Source organism: Crocuta crocuta, unplaced genomic scaffold, assembly GCF_008692635.1.
Source record: "Crocuta crocuta isolate KB4526 unplaced genomic scaffold, BGI_CrCroc_1.0 scaffold246, whole genome shotgun sequence".
Lineage (NCBI taxonomy): Eukaryota > Metazoa > Chordata > Mammalia > Carnivora > Hyaenidae > Crocuta > Crocuta crocuta.
This window is the reverse complement of record NW_027531902.1, coordinates 1972588-1997992: the sequence shown is the minus strand read 5'-3', so window position 1 is coordinate 1997992 and position 25405 is coordinate 1972588. Positions and strand designations below refer to the sequence as shown.

General features: G+C 38.5%; 1 protein-coding gene across 7 annotated transcripts in view; it reads left to right on the top strand.

Moving 5' to 3' along the window:
* Positions 1-25405, top strand: part of CLIP4 (CAP-Gly domain containing linker protein family member 4) — a 78983-nt gene that overhangs the window by 45513 nt on the left and 8065 nt on the right. For 6 of the 7 annotated variants that reach the window (XM_077774164.1, XM_077774162.1, XM_077774158.1 and 3 more), the window contains 6 exons: positions 4160-4297; positions 8478-8567; positions 9349-9492; positions 13036-13170; positions 15914-16037; positions 20286-20350. In XM_077774164.1, the coding sequence (XP_077630290.1) occupies positions 4160-4297; positions 8478-8567; positions 9349-9492; positions 13036-13170; positions 15914-16037; positions 20286-20350 (696 nt within the window). The remainder of the gene's footprint in view (positions 1-4159; positions 4298-8477; positions 8568-9348; positions 9493-13035; positions 13171-15913; positions 16038-20285; positions 20351-25405) is intronic. The other variant, XM_077774165.1, reaches the window with a different exon arrangement.

Below are 25405 nucleotides of genomic sequence, written 5' to 3'. Positions count from 1 at the left end.
AAACCCCAAGGACTTGCTTCTGTCCTTTTTACATGCTTAACAGTAAGATTTGGGGGACCAGGATCATGTGTTGGATTTAAAAACAGGAGTTACCCTAAGCAGAAGCCAAAGAATTTGTCTCTTCTCAGCAACAGTTATTATTTTTATTTCCCCCCTCTCTTTAACTCTATCATTTTTCCTCTGGCTTGTGCTTTCTTCATTATAAATTAAGTTCTTATAAATGCTGTCATCTATTTCAGGATTGTTTCGTTCAACTAATCTGTTCCTTCTAGCACATGTTACTAGATTTTTTAAATTGTAGAAATTTCATAATAATTTTTAAAACTTTTTTAGAGCAATTTAAGTTCAAAACAAAATTGAGATGAGGGTGCAGAAATTTCCTATGTATCCCCTATTCTCATGCTCTCATGGCCACCCCCATTACCAGCATCCCTTCACTAGAGGCTGCATTTCTTAAAATAGACGAACCTGCAGTGACTTCTCATCATCCCTCAAATCCCTTCGTTGCCACTGGGGTTCACTCTTTGTGTGCTACATTCTGTGGGTTTGCACAAATGTTTAGTGACATGTCTCTGTCATTACAGTATCATACAGAGTGTTTTCACCTCCCTAAAAATCCTCTGTGCTCCATTTGTTCATCACCTCCCCCCTTAATGCCTAGTAACCACTGATCTTTTTACTGTCTTAGTTTTGTCTTTTCCAGAATGTCATATCATTGGGATTATGCAGTATGAATGTAGCCTCTTCAGAGTGGCTTCTTTCACTTAGTAACTTGCATTTAAGTTTCCTCCATGTCTTTTCATGGCTTGCTAGTTTATGTCTTTTCAGTGCTGAATAATAACCCATTGTCTGGATGTACTGCAATTTATTTACTCATTCATCTACTAAAGGATATCTTGGTTTCTTCTAAGTTTTGGCAATTATGAAAACTTTATAATAAATTTTAATACTTGGTAAAACTCAGTTGCCCTTCCCTGACCCGAGTCCTGACATTTAGAGGCAAGAACTATTTCAGCTTCTTTAACTGTATCTTCTGATATTAGTATTTATATTTATAAATAATATATTTATATGAATCTCTCTTGATTTTCCCAGTTGTATTTATTTATTTGTTTATTCATTCATTCATTCCTTAAGATTTTATTTTTAAGTAATCTCCATGCCTAATGTGGGGCTTGAACTCACAACCCCAAGAACAAGAATCACATGCTCTACTGACTAAGCCAGCCAGATGCCCTTGATTTTTCCATTTTTAGACATCTATTGACTTCATATCATGAGGAGAAAGTCAGTTTTTTTCTTTGTTTACTTATTTGTTTTGGTGGAGCACATCCTCTAGTAGCTTTTTGGCAAAGGTCTCATGAGAGAGAAATATTTGAAACCTTCCCTTCTAAAACTATGTTTATTTCTGCCCTTACATTTTATGTGATTGTTTGATGGGATAAGGAATGTCAAGTTGGAACTCATATTCTCTCAGTATTTGGAAGGTGATAGTCTTTTGTCTGACGGTGTGGCAAAATTTTTCTGTAAAAGGCCAGAGTAAATATTTTAGGCTCTGAGGGCCACACAGTGTCTTGTTGCCAGTGTTCAGCTGCCCTGTTGTAGTGAAGCAGCAGCTGTGGACAGTGTGTGAACAGATGGGCATGGTCATGTCCAAAACTAGTTGGCAAAAGTAGGTGGCAGGTGGGATGTGGCTCCCAGGCCGTTGGTTCATCAGCTATTATCTTGAGTTTTCAGTGTTGCTGTGGAGAAGTTTCAAAATCTTTCTTCTGTTTTTGATATTATTCCCCCTCTCTTTGGAAGCTTCTTTAGAAGCTTTTGGTATTTTTTCTCCTTTTTATCATTTCTTATTTTCTTTAGAGTTTATATCATTTTTACTCCTTGCTAGTATTTCAGTGGCATTTTGGGTAGGAGTTGTGGTAAAACAAACTGGGCAATGTTGGTCTAGAAACCTATTACCCTTCTATTTAAAAATAATTATTCCTACATTTTTACTTTAGTTAAGTTTTACAATTATATGTTGAGATCTTGGAATAGTCCCATTGGTACTTTGATTAGCGTGAGTTATTGAATAGGAACTTCAGCCCATATTCTGTATGCACTGTGGGCTTTGGTTGTAGCCAGTCATGGTTTTAAACTTATTTTGGTTCTCCCAAATGATTTCTTCAGTTGAAAAAATAGGAAGAATGAGAACTATACAGGTGTAGTTTTATATGCTATAGAAATCTTTTAAAGGAATGGAATTAAATATTTTTTAAAGTATTATGTGGAATAATATGATGTGGAAATTTTCTATTAAGACCTTGGAAGAAAAGCCATATAACTTTCCTCAGATTGAGAAAAAACCATCCATTAAGCAACATTATTATGGTATTAATGACAAATTCAAAAGATAACTCATAGTCTGAATGCTCTCGTATGTTTTGGTTTTTAATTTTTTACAGTCTTTCTTATATTTACACATAAAATTTTTTTCAGATACAATCATAACATAATCAAACATATAACTTCATTTTCATTTCCTTGATTCAATTTTCATACTTTTCTATATTTCTTTACAATTTGTATTATTTCACTTCTTGATGATGATGCAATAGTTCATTGCCAAATAATTACTTTCTCCTACTTATGAACAGAATTGCAATGATGACACATTCAGGTATACAGTCTTTTCACTCCATTTGGATTTTTGTGTGTGTGATTAATTTCTGAAAGTGTAATTGGGTCATAGCAGTAAACTAGAAATTGTTTTGGCTCCAGAACTCTATCTTTTCCTTATACAAATATAACTTTGTAACCTTTGTGAACATCTTGAAGTATAAATATCTCTTTATAATTAATGCCACAAAGTGGATTAAGTCAGAATTTTTGTCTTCCAGTAAGGTTGTACAAATTTACATTTCTGGAGTATAAAATAATTTCTATCTTTCAACCCGTGGCAATTGGATATAGTTATCACACTGTAGAGTGTGTGTGTGTGGGGGTGGGAGGTGTATTTGGCAAGGAAAAGAACTTAGAGAAAAGAATATAAACTCAAGGAAATCTGCTAGGTGGGAGACAGAAGCGAGAACATTGTGGATAAGTCAGAAGAGAGGAAAATCAGGATTAGGTAATCTAGAATCCCAAGGAGGAAAGCATTTCACGATTATCAGAAAAAGTCATGTAGTTAGCACTTTGTAGTTATTAACAAAGCACTCACTTTTTGTAGTCTTGACCATTTCTATAGACCCATTTTAAAACAAGTTGTTTTTAATGTACATATTACATTTTAGTCATGGTGTGTCTTTGTTAGCTGGTAAATATCCAATGGAAGAATATGATATACACATTATGACTTTTTTATCATTTAAAATGTCTTAGCTAGGTAATCTTTGTATCTATAGTCTATATTCATTATCTTTAATGTCTATGCATACTTATACTGGATATTTCATTGCCTGGATAAACTCCTCTTTTTTCAATGGAATTTTATACTCTGAGCTGCTGTAGATTAGCAACCCCTTCCCCTGCCCCCACCTACCACCCCTCCCCAGCATGCACTGTGCTGTGTAGGGTTGTCGGAGCTGAGGGCTAGGCCTTTTGGGAAGATTATATTTTGTACTTGAGTATTTTTTATATCCCTACTATGTGTAAGGCACTGAAATTGGGTATAGTGGAAATACAGAAATGAATAACATTTGAATTTTATCCTCCAAAGGTGCACAGTCTGGAAGAGAGATTAGAACAAGGGCATAAAAAGCTTTCATGTGGGGAAAATGGGTCTTAAAGGAGATACAAAGTGACATAGATGAATAGTTTTTATGTTCTAAAGTGCACTATTATTTGCCAGTAGCCGAGTCAGAAATCCTTATGATGGAATGATGGACAACTGTTACCTTCACTCATTTCTCTTTTCCCTGAATTTCACTTAATACCTGATTAGGCATCTGTCATGTAATTTTTAAATTACTGTATATGTTGTTCATCTCAACAACTAGATTGTAAGCTCTCTGAGGGCAAGTGCTGTGTCTCCCTTTTTCCTGTCTTTCCCTACAGGATTCCTGGTAGGCACTAAAAAAAGAACTTAAAGATTTATATTATCAAATGGTGTACTTGCCCCTTTTATTGGAAATGGTTTTAATGGTTTAGCACTAACTCAAGCTCTATGCTCCTCCCTTAGGTATTTTTGCACCTCTTTCAAAAATAAGCAAAGCAAAAGATCGAAGGAAGAATATAGTACACACTTCTGCAAAAGCTATGCCTCTCATCAGGTCCCAGAAAATTGATGTAGCTCATGTAACATCAAAAATAAATACTGGTAGGTCAAACCAAAAAGTTTAATCTCTTATTCAGTGTATTTATTTCTTTTGTGGAATGCCTTATATTTAGGCTGCTTCACCCTTTTTTATTAGATAAATTTGTTAGAATTTAATGAAACCTGCATCTTACATGTTTTTAAACATCAGGGTTTATGATTTTGATTTCTGACAAGAATACTGTACATTTGTTCCTTTTTTTTTTCTTTCCTACCACCTGCAAACCTTCATCACCCTGTAATGTAACCTCCAAGCTAGATTTTATACCTCCAGTAGGTCCTTGTAAACACAACTAGCTTTATGTTTCTCACCTATTCAAGAATTCTAGTGACTTCTCTTTTAATCAGAAAATATTCTGACTCTGGGTCCTTCCCGTATTTGATGGGATCTCTGGCTGCCTCCGTAGCTGAGCTACGTTTCATGTCTCACTGTCTTGTGCGTACGTTGTCCTTCCCCTTCCCTCCATACTTTGTCTCGTGCTGTTTCTCTGGGTGCAGTAATTTGACTCATGCCTTTTGGGGTCCTGGCTGTGCTTTACCTCCTTATTCAGATGCTGTTTCTCCCAGAAAACTTTGCTGACGACCCAGATCACTTTGGTGTCTCCATTCTCTAATTCTGTATACACTTGTGTCCATACCACTCAATTCTTGTTTGTCTTGGGTCTTGTCCTCCAGTTGCTTTATCTGTCCAGATCCTTTTTTCTTTCAGCAAAATTTTAAACTTTAAATAGACTATGAGAGTGTTTTATACTTTTGTATTCGCTGTAGTAGTATATAGCACAAAATAGACCCTCGGTAAGTACTTGCTAACTTATCAGTGGCTGAAGCAGAAAAGCTTTCTACTGTGATTAAAGGATTTTGTCCAAGAATTTCTACTCTCTTCCATTGAGCTATTTAAATATTTCTGTGTCAGTACTGTACTTCATAACTACTGAAAAAATACATTTTGATATCTAGCAAAGGAGAGCTTCCTACCTTATTCTTGAAGTTTCTTGCCTATTTGGGTCCTTATAAATCATACTTCCATATAAATTTTAGAAAAAGCTGTTAAGTTTCTTTTAAAACACATCTTTTAAAACATATCTGGTTTTGCATTTTAAACTGTAAGTCATTTGGGAAAAACTGACATATTTACAATATTCACTCTTTTAATTATAAGCTTGGAATATTGCATTATTTAATTGAGTCCTTTAAAAATATCTCAGTAAGATTTTATAATTTTCTCTATAGTTATCTTGTACTAGTTTTGTTAGGTTGTTCCTGGATACTTCATACTTTTTGATGCACTTGTAAATGCACCTGAAACCCAGAAGTTCACAGCCATTATGGAAAGAAAGCCTAAAGAGAAGCCCTGGGGGTCCCCTACTAGACAGAAAATGGAGGAAATACTTTTTTTTAAAGATATATATTTTTTTGCTATCTCTTTGGTTCTGTCCCACCCCCATCCCTAGACAGTCTTACAATGGTGTAGTAGCAGCCATGGGTGGCCAGGCACCAGAAACCCCAAGAGAGGAGAACTCTTCTCTCCAACCAGAGAAACTGTGGTCCCGGGAACAGGGATGAAATGTTCCCAATAGTTTGTCTTCTTTTTTCTCGGTGCTTGTTCCCAGAGGCAGAGTCAGTCCCAGGAGACTGTATGACAGAGCAAGGGAACTAAAGCTTAGGGACTCTGTCCTGATACGAAGAAGGGGTGCCTCCAGGAGCAGAAAAGTGTCAGGGAGACCATGGGGATGAGGGAGCTCTAGAAAATGGTCTCAAAATGTTGGGTGTGAACTCCTAGGCTTGGGTGTGAACTCACGCATATGTGGATCTGACCAAAGGCTTGGTCTCCAGGATAGGCCACTGTCCAGGTCTCAGACACTACTGGATGGCATGACCTAGGAGAAAGGTCCCAAAAGGCTTTGGAACCTGAACTAGCATTGGAAGCACAGTGTCCAGAAGTGGGGGGATGTCCAGCCTGGACCTAGGTTGACTCCTTGCTAAAACAAAACGATAAACATTCTCCATAGGATTTAAATAAGATCCAGAGTCCCACAACATAATATTTACAATGTACAGGATGCAATCCACAGTTGCTCAAAATACGGAAAACCAGGAAAATCTCAACATCTCTCAAGGAGAAAGACAATCAAAGGTTGCCAACCTTGACATGATACAGACATCACACTGATAAGGACTTTAAATAATATATTGCAACCATTCTCCAAGAATTAAGGTTAATACTCTTGAAACAAGTGGAAAGAAAGTTCAGAGGAATGAGGATGTAGTAAAGAACCTAACGATGTGTGAGCATGTACATACACAATTGCACTAATGAGTAAGGTTAAAACTGGGGTGGATTGTATCAATGTTGGTACCCTGGTTGTGATATTATAGTTATGTAAACAGCTGCATTTGGGGAAATTGGGCAAAGTATGCAAGAGATCTCCCTGTATTACTTATACCACTGCATGCAAATCTCCAGAGATCTCAGTTAAAAAATTCGAATAAGAGGGACACCAACTGGTGGCTCAGTTGGTTAAATGTCCAACTTTGGCTCAGGTCATGGTCTCATAGTTTGTGAGTTTGAGCCCTGCATCGGGGTCTGTGCTGACAGCGCCGAGCCTGGAGCCTGCTTCAGATCCTGTGTCTCCCCTTCTCTCTGCCCCTGGCCCACTTGTGGTCACTCTCTCCAAAAAGAAATAAACTTTACAAATAATTCAAATAAGAAAGAACCAAATGGATATTTTAAAACTGAAAGATACAACTGACAAATAAGAAATGAGCTGTCTGTGGGGTGCCTGCACGAAGTCTCTCTTACCCTCCCTCCATTCAGTTCCTGCTGCTGTCATTCTGGTCCCCATTCTGCCTGTTGTAATAACTCCTCACTGGTCTGTGTTTCCTGTCTCTGCCCGTCTAGGTTCCTTCTAAATTTTGCTGCCAGGGTGATGTTATTCCCGTGTATGTTCGTGCCAGCCCTCTTTCACATGGAGTCTAGCAGAGACTCGTTCCTCCACAAGAGGACTGGTTCCTTATTGGGCCCCATCACCCCTGGAGATTCCACTCTGACCTGTCTATCCAGTCTTGCTTCTTCCACATCCCAAAGTGCTCTTTATTCCAGCCAAGCTACTCATCCTTCTCTGACCCCGTTTTTAAGATTTTTTTTCTTTTTGTCCATCTAGAATGCCTACCTTCAGTTCTTTCCGACCGTAACTCCGCTGTGCTCTGGAAGAAGTCTTACCTGTCCTTCAAGACCTATCTCACAGTATCATCTTCTCGAGGCATTAATTTATCTTTGTAGCCACGATTATCCTCTCCCTTTTCCATGTTAGCGTTTATCCATAAATGCCCTCATATTTTAGTGATGTAATTATCCCTGCTCCCATCTATCTGGACTGAAAAAGGTGCTTCTGTCAGGCTGAGACCATGTCCTGCTCATGTTTGTGATGCTCAGAGTATAGTTCTTCACTCCAGTGCTTCCTAAGTGAGAAGAATTGGAATGGATGCTTGATGGAATTTAAAACTGGGTGTAGTCCATTAGGTTTCCTATTTAAATAGTTTGGTTCTGGAGAATGGAAACAGAAGTCTGAATAAGGCAAAATATTATTCGTGGGCTTTTTCTTTTTTAGAGTGAGTTGTTTGTGAGACTTGGATGTGGCAGAGAGTGTGGGGTTTCTTACTGTGTGACATTCACTTTGATGAACAGTGGCCATCATGATTTGCAAAAAGTTTTACCCAGAATTCACTATCTAAATAGAAAATCTGTTGTGATGGATTTGCACGCACGTGAGTGAGATCTGTAAGTTGTCTGCAAGTCCTAGCGGGTGGACGACAGTGAGGTTCCATCTACCTGCTGGCATCGTGCTGACACACTACTGACTGTGTGAGGTGTCAAACAACTAGGTAACTGTGCTTTAAATGTTGTTCAGAATTTTGAATTCCTTAGTGGATTGTTAAATAGGTTTAAAAGAGACTTTAGTGGTGTTTGAAGAAATTGGGGTTTGCACATGGGCTAAGAATGCATTTCCTCCCCTCTTTTTGTAATGAAATATTGGTCCCTGCTGTCTGTGAATTGATTATCCAACATGTTTTCAGAAGTGGATAACATTTAGATAATGAGGGATGTCTGTACATTAAAAAAGCAAGTACATTTTTATGTTTAATGTTAAGGTTCTTGCTGAAAGTGTTTGTTTCTATGTGGCAGGATTAATGACCTCAAAAAAAGACAGTACTTCTGAATCAACACTTTCATTGCCACCTGGTGAAGAATCAAAATCTGTAACAGACAAAGATGGTAAGATAATTCTATAACTTCCATTCTAAAAATGTAATTTACTGATGGAACTTTAAAATATTATAGTGATAAAGCTTATATGGGGGCTAAGTTTTAAAGTTTTTAAGTAAAAAATCATTACAGTAGGAAATCATCCTTGAAAATACCTTAAGCAGCTCTTTATAAAGTATATACATGGTTTTGGTATAAAATCCTATACTGTGCATCTGTGTACACTTAAATTAGAGAACAACTGGATTAGATTAAGAGGGAGACTGAAAGGAAATTCCACAGTGTAGACGGCTTCATAAGAATGTTTCAAAGTTGCCTTCAGCTGTCAAATCATTGGGTGAATAGAGCATGGATAGAAAATTCAAGAGTATTCCTACTTGCCTTCACTGACTCAAAACATTTTAATACTACCTTTTTGTTACCTTAAATTAATATCATTTTAAAAATATGAATAAGACGGATTCTACTAAGCCATCTAGAGTGGGAGGTGAAAGAGAGTGGTGGGGAGAAAGGGAGGTAATCAGCTTCAGTTAATGATGTGACGGAACTCTCCTGTATGAAAGTGTCTTCATACAGCGTGGATCCTTAAAATACAGTTGCTTGTGTTATAAAGTCTTGTCTGTATGAGCTACAATATACTTGGATGAAACCAGGCATTTAATTCAACACTAGATAATCCACAGAGGAAGCTAAATGGAGGGTTTCAGAGGGATTTACCTGGAAAAGCATCTTATTGGTTCATTTCTTATTTTCCACCCTTCTATATGTTCTTTTCCTTTACCTGTTTTAGTTACCCTGCTTGGATCCATCAGCACCTCCTCCTCCACATCGTCTTTGGAGCACAAACCAAGCCACCCCAAGAAGCCGAATGCACGTAGCAATAACAAGAAGACAATGAGCAAAAGCCCGTCTGTCTCATCTAGAGCCAGTGCTGGTATCTATGGCTTTTTCAACCAGGCTTTCTTGGTGTTTTTTATCTTGGTTTGTTTGTAAGTAGATTTGCTCTTTTTAAATGTGTAGAAGGAAACTTTTACTTCAGTCAGATTGAACTACTTGTACTCTTTTGTCTTTCCTGTGGCCCCACCTCTGCCCCCTTCGTGAGCACCCTCCGTCTCCCTGCCTCTCTCCTGGGGCCTCTGCCATTTCCCTTCTCTGGACCTACTTCTTCCCTCTCCCATGCATCTAATGCCTTTGGCCCTGTAAGGGTTATTTTAGAACTTTATGATAGCTCCTCGAATATGTGGAAACCATAGGGTTATTATCTTATTTCTTTTCTAATCTGGACCTAAATAACAATAACTAACGTGGATTGCATACTTATTATTTCAGGTTCTAGTCTAAGCATTTTATATACCTTATTTCACTTAATTCTCAAAACAAACCACGGGTAGGTACTATTATTATCATCCTCATTTTATGAATGAGGAAACTGAGACTCAGGGAGGGAAGTCATCGGTGCCTGATGGTGATTTCTAAGTGGGACACCTGGGCTTTATCCTGAGGTCCGTCTGATGCTTTCCCTGCTGCTGTTATGGTTTGCCTTCGTCCCAGCTCTTCCTCATGCTCCCAGGTCTCCAGACCCCTCACGGCCAGCCCGTAGAGAGCTGTGCCTGTCAGCACAAGGACATGTAAGGCTCTCCTGCAGTTTGCCGACCACACTCAATCGTTGGCTTCATTTTGCTGCTCCATATAGGGCTGTACATGTATTTTTTATTTAGCTTAATGTTAGAGGTTTTATTCCTCTGAATTTTGTTTCTTACATCTGGAATATTAGCTTTTTCACATACTTTTGTGTCATCTGCATATTAAAGTTCAAGTCCTTGTTTAAAACTATGTAGGAGAGGGTCAAAGGCTCTCCTGATAAGCTGATGATGGTAGCCTGCTCTGATGGGACTTTATTTATTTATTTTTTATGTTTGAGAGAGCGAGCGAGAGCGAGAGAGTGAGCAGGGGAGGAGCAGAGAGGGAGGGAGACACAGAATCTGAAGCAGGCTGTAGACTCTGAGCTGTCAGCACAGAGCCTGACACGGGGCTCGAACCCACTAGCTGTGGGATTGTGACCTGAGCTGAAGTTGCAAGCTTAACCGACTGAGCCACCCAGGCACCCCTGATGGGGATTTTTAAGTCGCCATGAGTCCTGCCCAACCTCGTGCAGCCCATATTTCTCCGGTTGCATGTAAGCATATAGAAAACGCTTCATAGCAGACTTCTCGCCCAAATCAACATACATGGAATATGTTGCAGTTCACTTATTTACTTACATAGCAACCTTGTCCAGAAAGGAAATGAAACAATTTTGGTGTGAATTGTTTTTAGTGAACCTCATAATAACGACCAGATTCTCTTTTGAATACTTGTAACAGTCGTACTGAGCCAATATTTTATTTTAGAAAATGTTCATGACAGGATTTTTTTTCTCTTTAAAACACTGGCTGTACGTGGTGGGGAGGGGCCCTCAGCAGTAGCACTGGCATCACAAACTTACAGGTCGGGACTGTAAAAGCAGAGAACCCAGAAGTTTTGCCTGAAATTGTCCACTTGGAGCCTGTATTTCCTGAGTAGACGCTCTTTCCCTTGCAGGCTGTTTCTGTCCAGCCCCCAAGGAATGGAGGTGAGAGGACAGGCATGCTTGCCCTCATTTTATTCACATTCATATAAAGCCTCCTTCACTTGGCATTTGGGTTTTTGAATTACCCTTTTTACCCATTGTAAGAAGTCTACATATTTAATGTTTTTCCCTTTTTATAAATGTGAGTGGTATGTAGGCTTAGATAATAGTAGATGAAGAGAGTTGTCAATTAGAGTGAGAAAGAGGACCTTCTAGGAGCGGAGGGAGAGAACAGGAGATGCGTGAGAAAAAAAAGTCCATGTTGGGGAGCCCAGAGACATTTCCCCAGGATGCTTTCCAAGAGTGAGTAGATATTTCACTCTTTCTGTAGGTTTGCATTTGAGGGATGCAGACATACGGGGAGGTTAGGATACAGAGGAGCAGAAGGAACGGAGCAGGGGAATGGCAGAGGTAGGCGAGGTCTGTGTTCTCAGCGTCATTGTATCCATTGTTGACTGTGCTGTCCTTTGTCCGTGAGATAGCCTGGGGACGCACCTGAGGACTTGGGCTCACCACAGGGCCCCGGGCTTTAATCCCGGTATGCCCTTGCCTTGGGAACACCCTGTCTTAGTTAATTCCTGAGTTTGTATCTTATCTATAATTATAATTCTATGAAAAGCACTTTGTAAACTGTGAAGTGCTGTGGAAATATTAGTTATTGTGAGAATCTAAGACTTTTTAGTATAGCACTTTATCCAGACCTTCCTTCTCTCTGGGTTTATGGTCCCCATTTGTTCCCATATCTTTAGTTTCTCTCCCTTTGGCAGTGTGACTAATCCCCTGTCCTCTGCCTCCCAGATTACAGCTATTCAGCTCTGTTTATGGACTGATGGGAGGAGCCTCAAGGGCCCACTTTTTCTCTGTTATAGCAGAACAGCTTTCTAGACAGTCTTTCTCTAGGACTTCCAATGTTTCAGGGTGGGCATTTCAGGGATTAGGTTTGAATCAAGGGGAGGGGGAGTGATTTCCTTCCTAATAAGGAAATCGGTTTGAAGTAATTGGAAACTTAAAGCAATTTTCACTCTGAAATCACATTCCTGTGTGTATATCATACACCAAGTCCCAATGAATTAGTCTCTGAATCTAGCGTTTTAGTAGAACTGGGATTGGTACGATACAGTGTGTGGGCCAAACCCAGCCCACCCCACATTTGGTAAAGTTGTACTGGAACACACCCTGCCCCATTCTGTGTTCCCGTGTGCTTGGGCTGCAGTAGCAGAGCTGCATCGCTGTGACAGAGATGGCATTGCCTGCACAGACTGAAATCCTCACGCTGTGGCCCTTTGCAGAGAAAGTGCACTGGCCCGTGTTCTGGTAGAGGGTGCCCCTGGCGATCTGCATAGAATGGATACTGGTCCAGGAACCACATGTATTAAATTCCCACCACAATAATTTTTTCAGGAAACCCTTCAAAATTTTTTTGAATATATTGACCTCACATGTGAGAGCCATGGTTGTAGACGATGTATATAATGAAAGGTGTCGCGGGGCACCTGGGTGGCTCAGTCTGTTGAGCCTCTGACTTCAGCTCATGTCATGATCTCACGTCTTGTGAGTTCGAGCCCCACGTTGGGCTCTGTGCTGAGATCCTGGAGCCTGCTTCAGATTCTGTGTTTCCCTTTCTCTCTGTCCCTCCCCCACTCATTCCCTCTCCCTCTCTCTCCACTTCTCTCTCTCTCAAAAATAAGCATTAAAAAAACATTTAAAAAAATAATGAAAGGCGTCATATGTTGAAATCTCCACCTAGCTAGACTGGTTAGAATACATAGTGATTTTTTGGGCTAATATGCTTTTTGAGTTTGTTTGTTTTTTTCCCTCCTTTGCTTTTTCTCCTGCCCTTTCCCCTTCCTCCACCAACCAATTAAACAGGTTTGAATTCCTCAGCAGCATCTGTAGCAAATAACAGCCGCTGTTCCGGGGAGCTCCGCCTGGGAGATCGTGTGCTGGTGGTAGGCCAGAGAATTGGTGTCATTAGGTTCTTCGGGACAACGAACTTTGCTCCAGGTAACTTGTCTGTGCGTTCTTTCCTCAGTTTGCATGCTTTAGAATACAAAAGGTTTAAAATTTTACATGTGGGTAAAACTTAACCGTAGAGAATTCTCGATTAACAGCCGACACGGATGTTAGCTCTGATACCGAGAAAGCAATACAGTGATAAAACCACGGACTGTTTGTACTCAGGTTGACTGTTGTCCGTAATTTTTCCTTGCCAGCTGTGTTTTAAATTGTCTGGTGTTAAAATTAGTTGTTATTCTCCAACTTCACTCTCACTGATTGCCAAGCGTGCTAAATAACAGAGAGAAGATATTAGGATTAGATATTTGCTGAGGGTAATCTTAAAATGAGTTCACGGCATAGAGCATTTATCAGAGTGGCTTGGAGAGAAAAGCCAACAACAGGGCTCAAGGGAAGATGAAAAAGCTTTTGTGCACCCTGGGACCTTAAAAACACACGTTTGTGTATTTATATATTCATTCGAGCCTAGACTTAATAATTGTGTTTCCAAAAGTAAGGATTAGTTTTCTTTTGCATTTTCAGTGATTTTAATTTCAAATGTAGAAGCTGGTTGAATGAAACCATGTTTGTGTGTTTTAAGTGGCAATATGCTATTTTGACACATGGTGGCATTGCAGCATTTGAGGAAAAGGTTACCTAGACCATTGATTTCAAGTTTGGAGCATCCTGTCAAGGACTGTGAAAGATCTGAGATTTTACCCGACCTGTGTAGGTGATCCGTTAGCTTGCCACAGCTTCCTAGATGCTAATGGAAGACATTAGGCTCCTGATTCAGACACAAGCCTTTCATACTCACAGCAGTGGCAGAAACCAGCGAGTCAGCGTTTAAACCCTTGCACTTGCTCCCCGAGCCCCATTCCCCGGGGGCGACACCCGCAGTGGTTTATGCTACCAGAGAAGGGCTCTGAGCGTAAGGGATCAGAACCTCTGTGTTACACGACAAGCTTGCCTGTGTTTTGCGTGGGCCGGCCGCCCGCACTCTCTGTCCTCCAAGGCCTTCCTCTCTGCAGATACCCATGGACAGTCAGTGCCTCTGTTCATAAAACATGCAGAAACATGAGCGAACCATGGAGATTTGTCTCCCCACATAGACTTTTTCATTATACTGCTTATAATTGCAATCCAGTTAATTGATTTGAGATGGGCTATGTGTTGTATAATTCATGTCTCTCATAGGTCTCCAGGTAGTAATTGAGATTAGTTAGGATGGTCTTAATACAGTTCTCAAATAAAAACTTAAGAATCCCAAAGGTAGGGTATTTTTTCACAATCTCCATGTCTTTGGAGTTCCCTTTCTCTCTATTAAACAAGTTTAGAATGGTTCGGTACATTGACTTTTAATTTTTAATTCCTGATATTAAGCATTTAGAAATTTGTGAAGTCATAAGAAAACATAGACATTGGAAACTTTTCTGTTAAAGTCATTCTGTCCTTTTTTTTTATTTAATGTTTTATTTATTTCTGAGAGAGAGAGAGACAGTGTGAGCAGAGGAGGGTCAGAGAGAGAGTGAGACAGTGTGAGCAGAGGAGGGTCAGAGAGAGAGTGAGACAGTGTGAGCAGAGGAGGGTCAGAGAGAGAGTGAGACAGTGTGAGCAGAGGAGGGTCAGAGAGAGAGTGAGACAGTGTGAGCAGAGGAGGGGCAGAGAGAGAGGGAGACACAGAATCTGAAGCAGGCTCGAGGCTGTGAGCTGGCAGCACAGGGCCCAATGCGGGGTTTGAACCCACAAATTATGAAATCATGACCTGAGTGGAGGTTGGATGCTTAACCAACTAAGCCACCCAGGCACCTCTAAATCATTAGACACTTAAAAAAAATATTTTTAATGTCATTATTTATTTATTTGTTTATGTCTGAGAGACAGAGAGGGAGAGGGGGAGGCGCAGAGAGAGAGGGAGACACAGAATCTGAAGCAGGCTCCAGGCTCTGAGCTATCAGCACAGGGCCCAATGCGGGGTTTGAACCCACAAATTATGAAATCATGACCTGAGTGGAGGTTGGATGCTTAACCAACTAAGCCACCCAGGCACCTCTAAATCATTAGACACTTAAAAAAAATTTTTTTAATGTCATTATTTATTTATTTGTTTATGTTTGAGAGACAGAGAGGGAGAGGGGGAGGAGCAGAGAGAGAGGGAGACATAGAATCTGAAGCAGGCTCCAGGCTCTGAGCTGTCATTACAGAGCCTGATGCTGGCTCGAACCCACAGACTGTGAGATCGTGACCTGAGCCGAAGTCGGACGCTTAACTGACTGAGCCACCCAGGGACCTCAAGCTTCTTTAATTATTTAAGAACTATTTGTGGTATTGTAATGTGGGGAGGATAAAAATGAAAAGATTGTATGTTCCTTTTATGATTTATACAGTTCGGTATTTTTTTGTACTGTGCTTCTCTTAAACACACCGTATTCCTGAGTCAAGGATAGTTTCTTTTTCATTATAGCTTTTAGATATATTTTGGTCATACACAACTTGCATAATAATTTGTGCCAAATTTGTGTACTTTCTTTCTCTCCTTTAACATACAACTCTGTAATTCGGCTTGTAAAATGTTTTTCCTATTTTTTCAAATTTTCAAATTTTATTATTTGAAGGCTCAGTGATCATGATGCTCTTTCATCATTTTGGTCATATGTGAAAATGCCAAGTCACCCAGGCTTTGGGTTTTATAATAACCTAACAATTTTGGATAAAGTGCAGATGCTTTTAAAATTCAGTGTTCTTGTTCTAGGATATTGGTATGGTATAGAGCTCGAGAAACCCCATGGCAAGAATGATGGTTCAGTTGGAGGTGTGCAGTATTTTAGTTGTTCTCCAAGATACGGAATATTTGCTCCACCATCCAGGGTTCAAAGGTGAGAACAATGGCATTTATGTCTATTCACAAGACCTTTTTGCAATTTGCAATGGTTTATAGTGAGAGTTCCTCATTTTGTAGTAAAAACATGCACTGCACCGACTTCAGCTCATGTCTTCTTTCAAGGGGTTAACCAACCACCTTCTTCAGAGAGAAGGCTCATAGAAAGCTAAATTTGCTTTGCTGAGGATTTGCAATTTTAAAACCCTCCTTTATTCCTCATTTGCAAACCCTATGAGTATGTGTAGGCTATTAGAAGTGGCGTTTGCTGCTAAGAACAGTGAGAGCAGCAAGCTTAATCTGTCATGCAAACAAAAGTAAAAATGCTCTCTGATTGCTTCAGTCACATCCTAACTACATTAAATTTCCTGCCAGCAGGCACCCCATTCATTCTCCTACAAACCTAATGGAACCAAAATGGCTTTTTCCTCTGATTTCTTTAGTTTTCAAAAATAGATAGGCAGTAGATCTTTGGGGGAAGTGAAGCTTTAAGGATTTATATATAATATACCTCCTTGGTGTTTCTCCTTAAGATGGTACACTTTTGTAGCAGCTCACTCTGGCTTTAAAAAAAAAAAAAAGTTGAGCAGAAATGAGTCCTTGTGAAATTCCAGGTTCCATTATGGGAAATGATTTATGTGCTGAAAGAAGTTGGCTCGACGTGCTTTTCAGTAGATGGGAAATGGGATACTAATCTTTAAATAGGAAATAACATAGATGGTGTAATCACCTTCATGAGACTGGATCTGCCATCACATCCCGAGAGTCCCATCTAGTCCCTTCTAGCTAGACTGTGTGACTGCCTCTTGGCACATTATGTCTCTTTTCCTCCTCACTTTGTTGTTTCTTTTAATAATTACATATAATTTTTATATTAATTTCCTTCTTTGATGTACTTGATATAACTTTTTCTTATTACTTATAACAATAGAGTATTGAACATCTATAATGCTTTGCAGTTTATGAGGTATCTTCAATTAAATGTTGTTTCATTTGATCCTAGTAAGTATTTGGTCAAGCAAGCTGGTAAATAACAGTAACTAGGACAAAAATATATTGAGCATTTAATAAATGTTGGGCTCTGTACAGTCTTTTTTAGATGCATATTTCAAACCCAGAGAGCTGTAAGGTATTATTTTGCCAATGAAGAGAAGTTTCAAGAGGTAAAGTGACTTAGCTAAAGTCATATAGTTTGTGTAGGGAAGTAAAAGTTTTCCTCTACCATCTGAGGGTCAGTAGCTGAGTAGGGGGTGGGATGGAGTGTCTGTGAATTAGATTGACAACAGAGAGATTAACAGGAGAAAAGGCATACAAATTTATTACATTTAAAATTACAAGCACCTGGGCACCATAGAAAGACATGAATACCCAAAGGAGTGGTGGGATTAGAGAGCTTCTAGACCATCTTAGGAGAAAGGCCACTGAAGGGAGGGCAGGTGGTTTTTAGGAAAGATAATGGGGCCCTTAGGAAAACGGGTGGGAGTTAAGATAGTTTGTGACAGCGTCTGTCTGGGTGTGATGTTAACTTCCCATCTCCTCCCCTGTGAGTCTTCCCTGCTTGATGTAGGTTGGGGAGGGCATACCTGATATTCGAGTCCTTCTCTTTGGAGCACCTGTTTTAGGCAGATAAGGAGAGTTCAGAGAAAGCCTCTTCTTGCATTCGGTGATTCTCAAACGTCTTTAATTCAAAATAATCCTTATGGCAGAGCGGCATGTTTGGGAGTGGCTTATTTCGATCTCTCCTACACTACTTAATGATGGAGCTGGACTCGGCCTGGGTTTGTTATTTTGTTGTTGTTTCTCCTAAGCCCCTGCTTTTAGATGGTTTGCTGTTTTTTGGTAGGTGCTTGATAAATAAAGAAAAAGAGATACTAGCCAGTGAACAGTACTTCTGTCACTGGGCCTGCACAGTGTAGAGCTCTCGTGTATTGTTCACTGCTCGGCAGCTCCCTGTAGGTCGGGCTGTGATACACCTGGCTCACAGGTGGCGCTTACAGGTGAGGCCATGAAGACACAGGGAAGTAAGCAGGCATGCACAGCTTCCAAGTGGGGCTTTGAACGTAAGTGGTTTAGTATCAGAATGTGTGTTCTTAACCATTACCCTGTAACGAGTAAAAGAGGGTTGGTGCATTTATTTAGGACCTATGTCTTATTTATGATTCATTTAGAGTAAAATCCATACTAAATCCCCAGTCTTTTGGGTTCTCTTAGTACTTTTTATTTTTCATCTTTGAGAGAGAGAGAGAGACAGAGTGTGAGTGGGTTGGATAAGGGGCAGAGAGAGAGGGAGACACAGAATCTGAAGCAGGCTCCAGGCTGTCAGCACAGAGCCCGATGTGGGGCTTGAACCCATGAACTGTGAGATCATGACTTGGGCCAAAGTCAGATGCTTAACCCACTGAGCCACCCAGGTGCCCTGGGTTCTCTTATTACTTTGGACAAATATCCATTAACACATTGTTACAGTCTCTTACAAGTTTTGTCTCCCAGTCATGAGGACCGGGGTTCTTCATATTATGTTTGATTGCCCAGAGGACATAGTTGAGCATATTTTGGGCATGTAGATACTGACCAAATCTGCAGTTTGTTTGTTTTTTTATGCTGTAACAGTTTTTTTCCCCCTTTTATATTGTGAAGCCACTTTCTTTCTCATGGTTTCATGTTCTTTTTCTTGCTTTGTTTATGGAACACGTGGTTTTTGCCTTTTTTTTCCCCTCGCCTTCTAGCCTTCTATTTGGTCTTCTTTAAGGTGATTCATTTAAAAGCACCCCCCTCTTCTTAGAAGATACAGGGCTCTCTCTCTAAATGAACTGCTATCTCAATCCAGCTGTCTTCCTGTCATCTTCTGATTGTCTCATTCATCATCATCAAATACTATTAAGTGTCTTTTAGCACTTTGTGCTGTGCTAGGCATTCTATAAGCAAATAAAACAGACATGGTCCCTGATTTTGAGGAATTTCTAATTTAAACCAGCTTTGGAGCTCTTTAAAGATACCACTGATCTTCAAAAAGAAAGAAATTTAACTAGGGACTGCTTGAGGACAGTCTTAATAACGTAGTGACCAATCAAAATTTCACTCCTCTCAGATTGTAGCTGGCTTCCTCCCTCCCCCCTTCCATTAAAAGGAATGTGCCTCCTGTTTGAGAATCTTTGCACATGTTATTTCCTCTGCTTTGATAGCTTTCTACTATCACCCAGCTTTTATTTAGTTAATACCTTTTCTTCCATTAACATATAAATCAACCTATTTCTTTGCAGAAATTCTTAGAAAATATACCGACTAGATCTGATCTCCTCTACCTACCTCCCTGTTTTCTGTCTGCATGGTCTTCATCATCACAGTATTTTCTTATTCTTAGTTCTCACCATTAGGTACTTATTATTAATGAGCTGATCGCTTTTAGAATTAAGTTCTTCTCAACTACCCATCACCATCTAATTATCCGTCCTCTTCATCAAGTCATAGTCTTTGCGTTCAGCAGTCTCACTGATTGCTGTAGTGTGTATGTCATGTAAAAATGACGCATGTTGAATTGTAAGGTGGAATTGCAAATATTGCGAGAGTTGCAGAATTTCTTGATGGTGACCAAGTGTCCTGGAAGAAGTGATTGACAGAAAGAAGGCTTTGTGGGTTAGGTCAGTAAACAACTGAAAGTAAATGGGACTGCTGGGATTGGCTTTTTAAAAAATAAAGAATGATTTGAATATAAAAAAAACATAGTCCTATCAGGAGAGTTACCTTTACGGTGTGCTTAGGGTCAAAGAGAAAGTAAAAGACATTGAATTGTATCTGGTTGTGCAGTTTTATCGAAAATCACATACATACACAGACTGAGTCAGCATTTGATTTTCAATTAAAAACTGTGATGTTTTTACAATTCTGATTGAACATTTGTTAAATTTAATATAAAACATTTATTTTCATATTACTTACTTTTATCTTTGAAGATAAAGTTCCAGAGAAATAAAGCCAGGTGTCTATTTTAAGTGAATTCACTTTAAGTTGACTTTTTCTTCATTAACCATCCTTAAACAGCAAGGGGCTCTTCTATTTTATTACTGCCTGTATCCGATGCTAGCTTGAAGTTCATTTCTGACTTCTAATAGATGCTCGATGCATGTTTGTTGAATAGTGAAATAGGAAATAACTGTTGGTGTGAAAACCTCATTTGAGAGCCAGTCTTAAGTCTGAAGACCTGCTCCTTCTTCTAATGAGGTTTGCAGTACTTTTGTTTTATTCACAGGGTAACAGACTCCATGGATACTCTTTCAGAAATTTCCTCGAATAAACAGAGTCATTCTTATCCCGGTAGGTTTTCACAATTTTATGTTCCTACTAATTGTTCCTTTGCTTTTATTTATTGAAAATTTTTTATTGTGAAGTATTTGTGTACATAAAAGGGCATATAAATGTATTTATACAGTTAATGTAATAATAAAGCAAACATCTTTTACCCATTTGCTAGCTGAAGATGACCTGTACTGTGGGAGCCTCGAAATGTCCCCCAGTCCCCTCTGCCTCCCTTTTCGAATACTTTGTCCTCAGGTTATGAGCCTTGAACTTTACGATAATTATTCCCTTGATTTGCTTTATATCTTTATCACCCATATTTATTTGTTAATATATAGAGATATATATTAATAATATTAATTAATATTAATAATAATAATATATAAAAATACAAATATATATGTATTTGGTTGTTATTGCCTATTTTGTTAGTGTTCCATTAAAATACATTATTCTATATTTGATGGATATTTGTGTTATATCTTTGTTTTTACTGTTACAAACTAGACTGTGGTACATATTTGCAGAAGTTTCTCTAGGATCGCCAGGCGTGGTCTATCCATGTCTTCAGCCTTGCTGGGCAGCGCCGGACTGTTGGCAGTGCATGTACTCATGAGCGGGATGAGAGCCTCGGCTGCTTCTTCTCTCCCAATACTAGTTCTGCTTGATTAACAAATCTTCGCCCATCTGATGGATTCAAATTGTATCTCGTGGCTTTAACTTGTATTTTCCAGATTACAAATGAGGTTGAGCCTCCTTGCTTTCATGTTTATGAGCCATTTGCATTTCCTCTTTTATGACCTAACTGTTCAAGTCTCTTGCCCATTTTTCTTTTGGTTGGCTTCTCTTATTCATTTGTAGGTTTCTTTATATACCTCGGACACTAATATTTTGCTAGTTTTGTGTGTGGCGAATATCTTGCTTGCCTGTCCAGTGTCTTTTGAGAAAACAGAAATATTTAAATTTTAAGTAGTCAAAATAGCAAGCTATTATGTTTCCCATGTTTTGTCTTAAGAAATCTTTTCCGGAAACAGACCTCACACAGATATTTTCGTATACTGCTTTCTAAAAGTTTTGTATTTTTGCTTTTCGTATTTGTCAATTCACCTGGAATTTTGTGTATGGTAAGGATCTGATTTCATTTTTTTCCATTGGATAACCAGTGATTTGTATAATACCAGTCCTTAAATATTTGTGGAGATTAATTTTATGGCTTATGGATTTTCACCATTCTAATAGGTGTGTAGTAGTAGCTCATTGTTGTTTCCATCTGAAATTCCCTGATGGTGTATGATGTTGTATTAGTTTGCTAGGACTAGCATAACAAAGTACCACAGACAGTGTGGCTTGAACAATAGAAATTTGTTTTTTCAGAATTCTGGAGGCAAAATCAAGGTGTTGCAGAGTTAGTTTCTTCTAAGGTTCATGCTGTGCCTTGTGGATGGTGGTCTTCCTCCCATATTTTAACAGTTCCTCTGTATGTGTCTGTGGTCTTAATCTCTTTTTATAAGGACACCAGTCATGGATTGGGGCTGACCTGTATGACCTGATTTTAACTTAATTGACACTTTAAAGTCTTGGGCTCCAAATACAGTCACATCCTGAGGCCCTAGGGATTAGGATTTCAACATATGAATTTGGAGGTGGGGGCACAATTCAGCTGATGACACAGTTGGGGATCTCTGCATATATTTGCCATCTGTATATTTTCTTTGGTGAATTGTTCATTCTGGTCTTCTCATTTTTAAATTGTGTTCATTGTTTTTCTTATTACTGAGTTCTAAGAGTTTTTGTATATTCTGAATGCTAGATCTTTATCAGAATGTGTTTTGCATATCTTTTCTCTAGTCTGTGGTTTGTCTTTTCATTGTCTTAACAGTCTATCCCAGGGCAGAAGTTTTTAGTTTTAGTGAAGTCCAATCCAAGTTACCATTTTTTTCCCCATGTATTATGCTTTTGGTGTTGTATCTAAAATGTCATTGTTAAACTGAAGGTTATCCTGATTTTCTTCTTTGTTATCTGCTTAGGAGTTTTATAGTCTTGTGTTTCCCATGTAGATATCTGATCCATGGAGTTAGTTTTTGTGAAAGGTGTTAAGTCTGGATTCTTTTTTTTTTTTTTTTCTTCTTGCATATTTTAGGACTGTTTGTTAAAAAATTTATCCTTCCTCCATTGAATTGCCTCTGATCTTTTGTCAAAGATCAGTTGACTATATTTGTGTTGGGTCTATTTCTGGGCTCTCTGTTCTGTTCCACTGATCAATTCTCTTTCACTAATACCACATTGTCTTAATTAATGTAGCTTTATAGTAATTCTTCAAGTTTAGTAGTGTCAGTCTTCATGATCTTCTCCCGCAATATTATGCCAGTTATTCTGGGCCTTTTGTCTCTCCATAGATAGTTTCCAGTTGGTTGATATCTACAAAATAATTTGTTGGGATTTTGATTGGGATTGCATTAATTATATAGATCAAATTGAGAAGAACATCTGAACAATATTGAGTCTTCCTATCCATGAACATTGAATCCATTTATTTAGATAGATGATTTTATTCATTAGAGTTTTATAACTTTCCTCATAACGATTTTGTAAATGTTTTATTAGATTTATACTGGGGTGCCTGGGTGGCTCAGTCGGTTGAATGTCCGACTTCGGCTCAGGTCACTATCTCACAGTTTGTGAGTTCGAGCCCTGCGTTGGGCTCTGTGCTGACAGCACAGAGCCTGGAGCCTGTTTTGGATTCTGTCTCCCTCTTTCTCTGTCCCTCCCCCACTCACGCTCTGTTTCTCTCTGTCTCTCAAAAATGAATAAACGTTAAAAAAAAGATTTATACCTATATATTTCTTTTTTTTTGGTGTTAATGTAAATGATATTGCTTTTTAAAGAATTCTTTTTACCTTATGTCAGCTTTCTTTTGGTCAAATATTGCTTAGTATATCTTTTTCTACTAGTTGTCTTGTAACTTCTATATCCTATGCTTTTGGAATACTCTCTAAATAGAATATGGTTGGATTTCACTTGTTAAAAAATTTTTGGTTTTAAAATGTTTTCCTTTTAACCTGAGAGTTTCACTAATTACATTTATTATAAGTACTCGTATATTTGCATTTATTTATGCTGTTTTCAATTTTTTCAGTTTTTATACTTGTTTTTCTTTCTTGACTTTATTCTAGTTATATTTCTACCCCCTCTTTTTTTTCATTCCATTCTCTACTTGAAAGAAAGTTATACTCTACGAACATAGTTCTTAAAATTACTATAGGTCCTTTGACAAACATACTTAGCAAAGTCTGAAGTTAATCATTACATGTACTCTTTCCCAAATAATAGAAAATCCTTAGAAACTGAGTTATTCATCTATTTTATTTCCCCTATGAATTTTGCATTATTACAATAAATTTTTAAGTTTATTTATTTATTTAGAGAGAGAGAGAAAGAGCAAATGGGGGAGCAACAGAGAGAGGGGAGAGAGAATCCTAAGCAGCCTCCATGCTCAGTGTGGAGCCCTATGTAGGGTTCCATCTCAAAACTGTGAGATCATGGCCTGAGCTGAAATCAAGAGTCAGACACTTAGCCAACTGAGCCACCCAGGGACCCCTATTATAATAGTTTTTAAATATAATTAATAACCGATATTTATGACATAATATATAATTTATAATAACCAATATTTGCTCACATATTTACCAGTGTCATTAATCTTCAGAACTTTAACTCGAGATATTCCACTCCTACCACATGTATATTTTTTGAAATTTCTTTTAGAAAGTGTCTGTCTCTCAGTTTTTGACTTTTCTAATAATAGTTTTATTGGGTAAAACTAAAAATTGGTAAAAATTTGAGTTTGAGAGGTTTTCTCCCTGCATATTGACAATATAATTTTACTATTTTCATTCTTCTGTCACTTTTCTGAGAAGTCTATGAGTCTATCTAATCTATATGGTTGTAGGTAATTTGCCTTTCTTTTTGACTGCTGTTAAAGATCTTCTCTGTTTCCTTTGTGTTGTACAATTTCACTATGACATGTCTAGATGGAGATTTCTTTTTATCCTGTTTGCTCTCATGAGCCTTCCTGGATCTGGGAATTATTGTCTTTGATAAATCCTGTAAAACTCTTGCCTGTACACTTAAAATAATATTTCCTCCTTCCACCTCTATATTATCTCCTTTGGAAGCTCTGATGAGTCGTGTGGTAGACTTTCCCATGCCTCTTTCATGTTTTTCACATTTTGGTCTCTAGACTGCATTCTCGACATCTTCAGCTCTATCTTCACGTTTCCTGATTCTTCAGCCATGTTTATTATGCTGTTTAGTCCAGCCACAAAGTTTTAGTTACAAAATGTTCATTTCCTTCTTTCCTTTTCACAAATCTGTTGTCACTTATTTTCACTTGTTATTTCCCCATATTTTTTCTCTTATCTCTTTTAACATTTGAAATATTGTTATCTTTTATTTTTTTAAGTAGTTTCATATCTGAAGTCTCTGTGTGTCTGATTCTGCCATCTGCTTCTGTGAGTCTAACTTATGGTACTTTCTTTACTTGTGAATTTCATAATTTATTACTGTGAGATGCTTATTTTACTCAGAATTTAATGTACAGGAATTCTTTGAGGCCTGGGTTGATGCCTCCAGAGAGGATTGTGATTACTTCTGCCCCCTGGAGGCATTGACAGCTGGGGACTACTTTAATTTATAGTCTTTGCAGTTTTTCTTTTTATTACATAGATAAAATTTCGCTTATCTCAAATTTTGAAGAGAGAAAATTTTGCTGCCTTCTGAGCATTAAGGTTGACACAAGCTACTCTGTTTTATCTTTGTCAGAATGGTATTTCATTTTGTTTCTCATTTAACCTTACCCTGAGGGTGAGCTGGTTGGGATCCATGTTATAACTAAGAGTCTTGCATTAGAATCCCCATCTTCTTAGGCCCCAGGCTTTATGCCCTTTCCCATCTCTGGTGCAACCAGTAAGGCAGAAGACAGAATTCTCTAGAATTTAGTGGCAATCCTGTGGCACTAAATGGTGCGTGGTTACTTCTTATGGTGTCTATTTCTGGTTGTTGGTCTCTGAAATT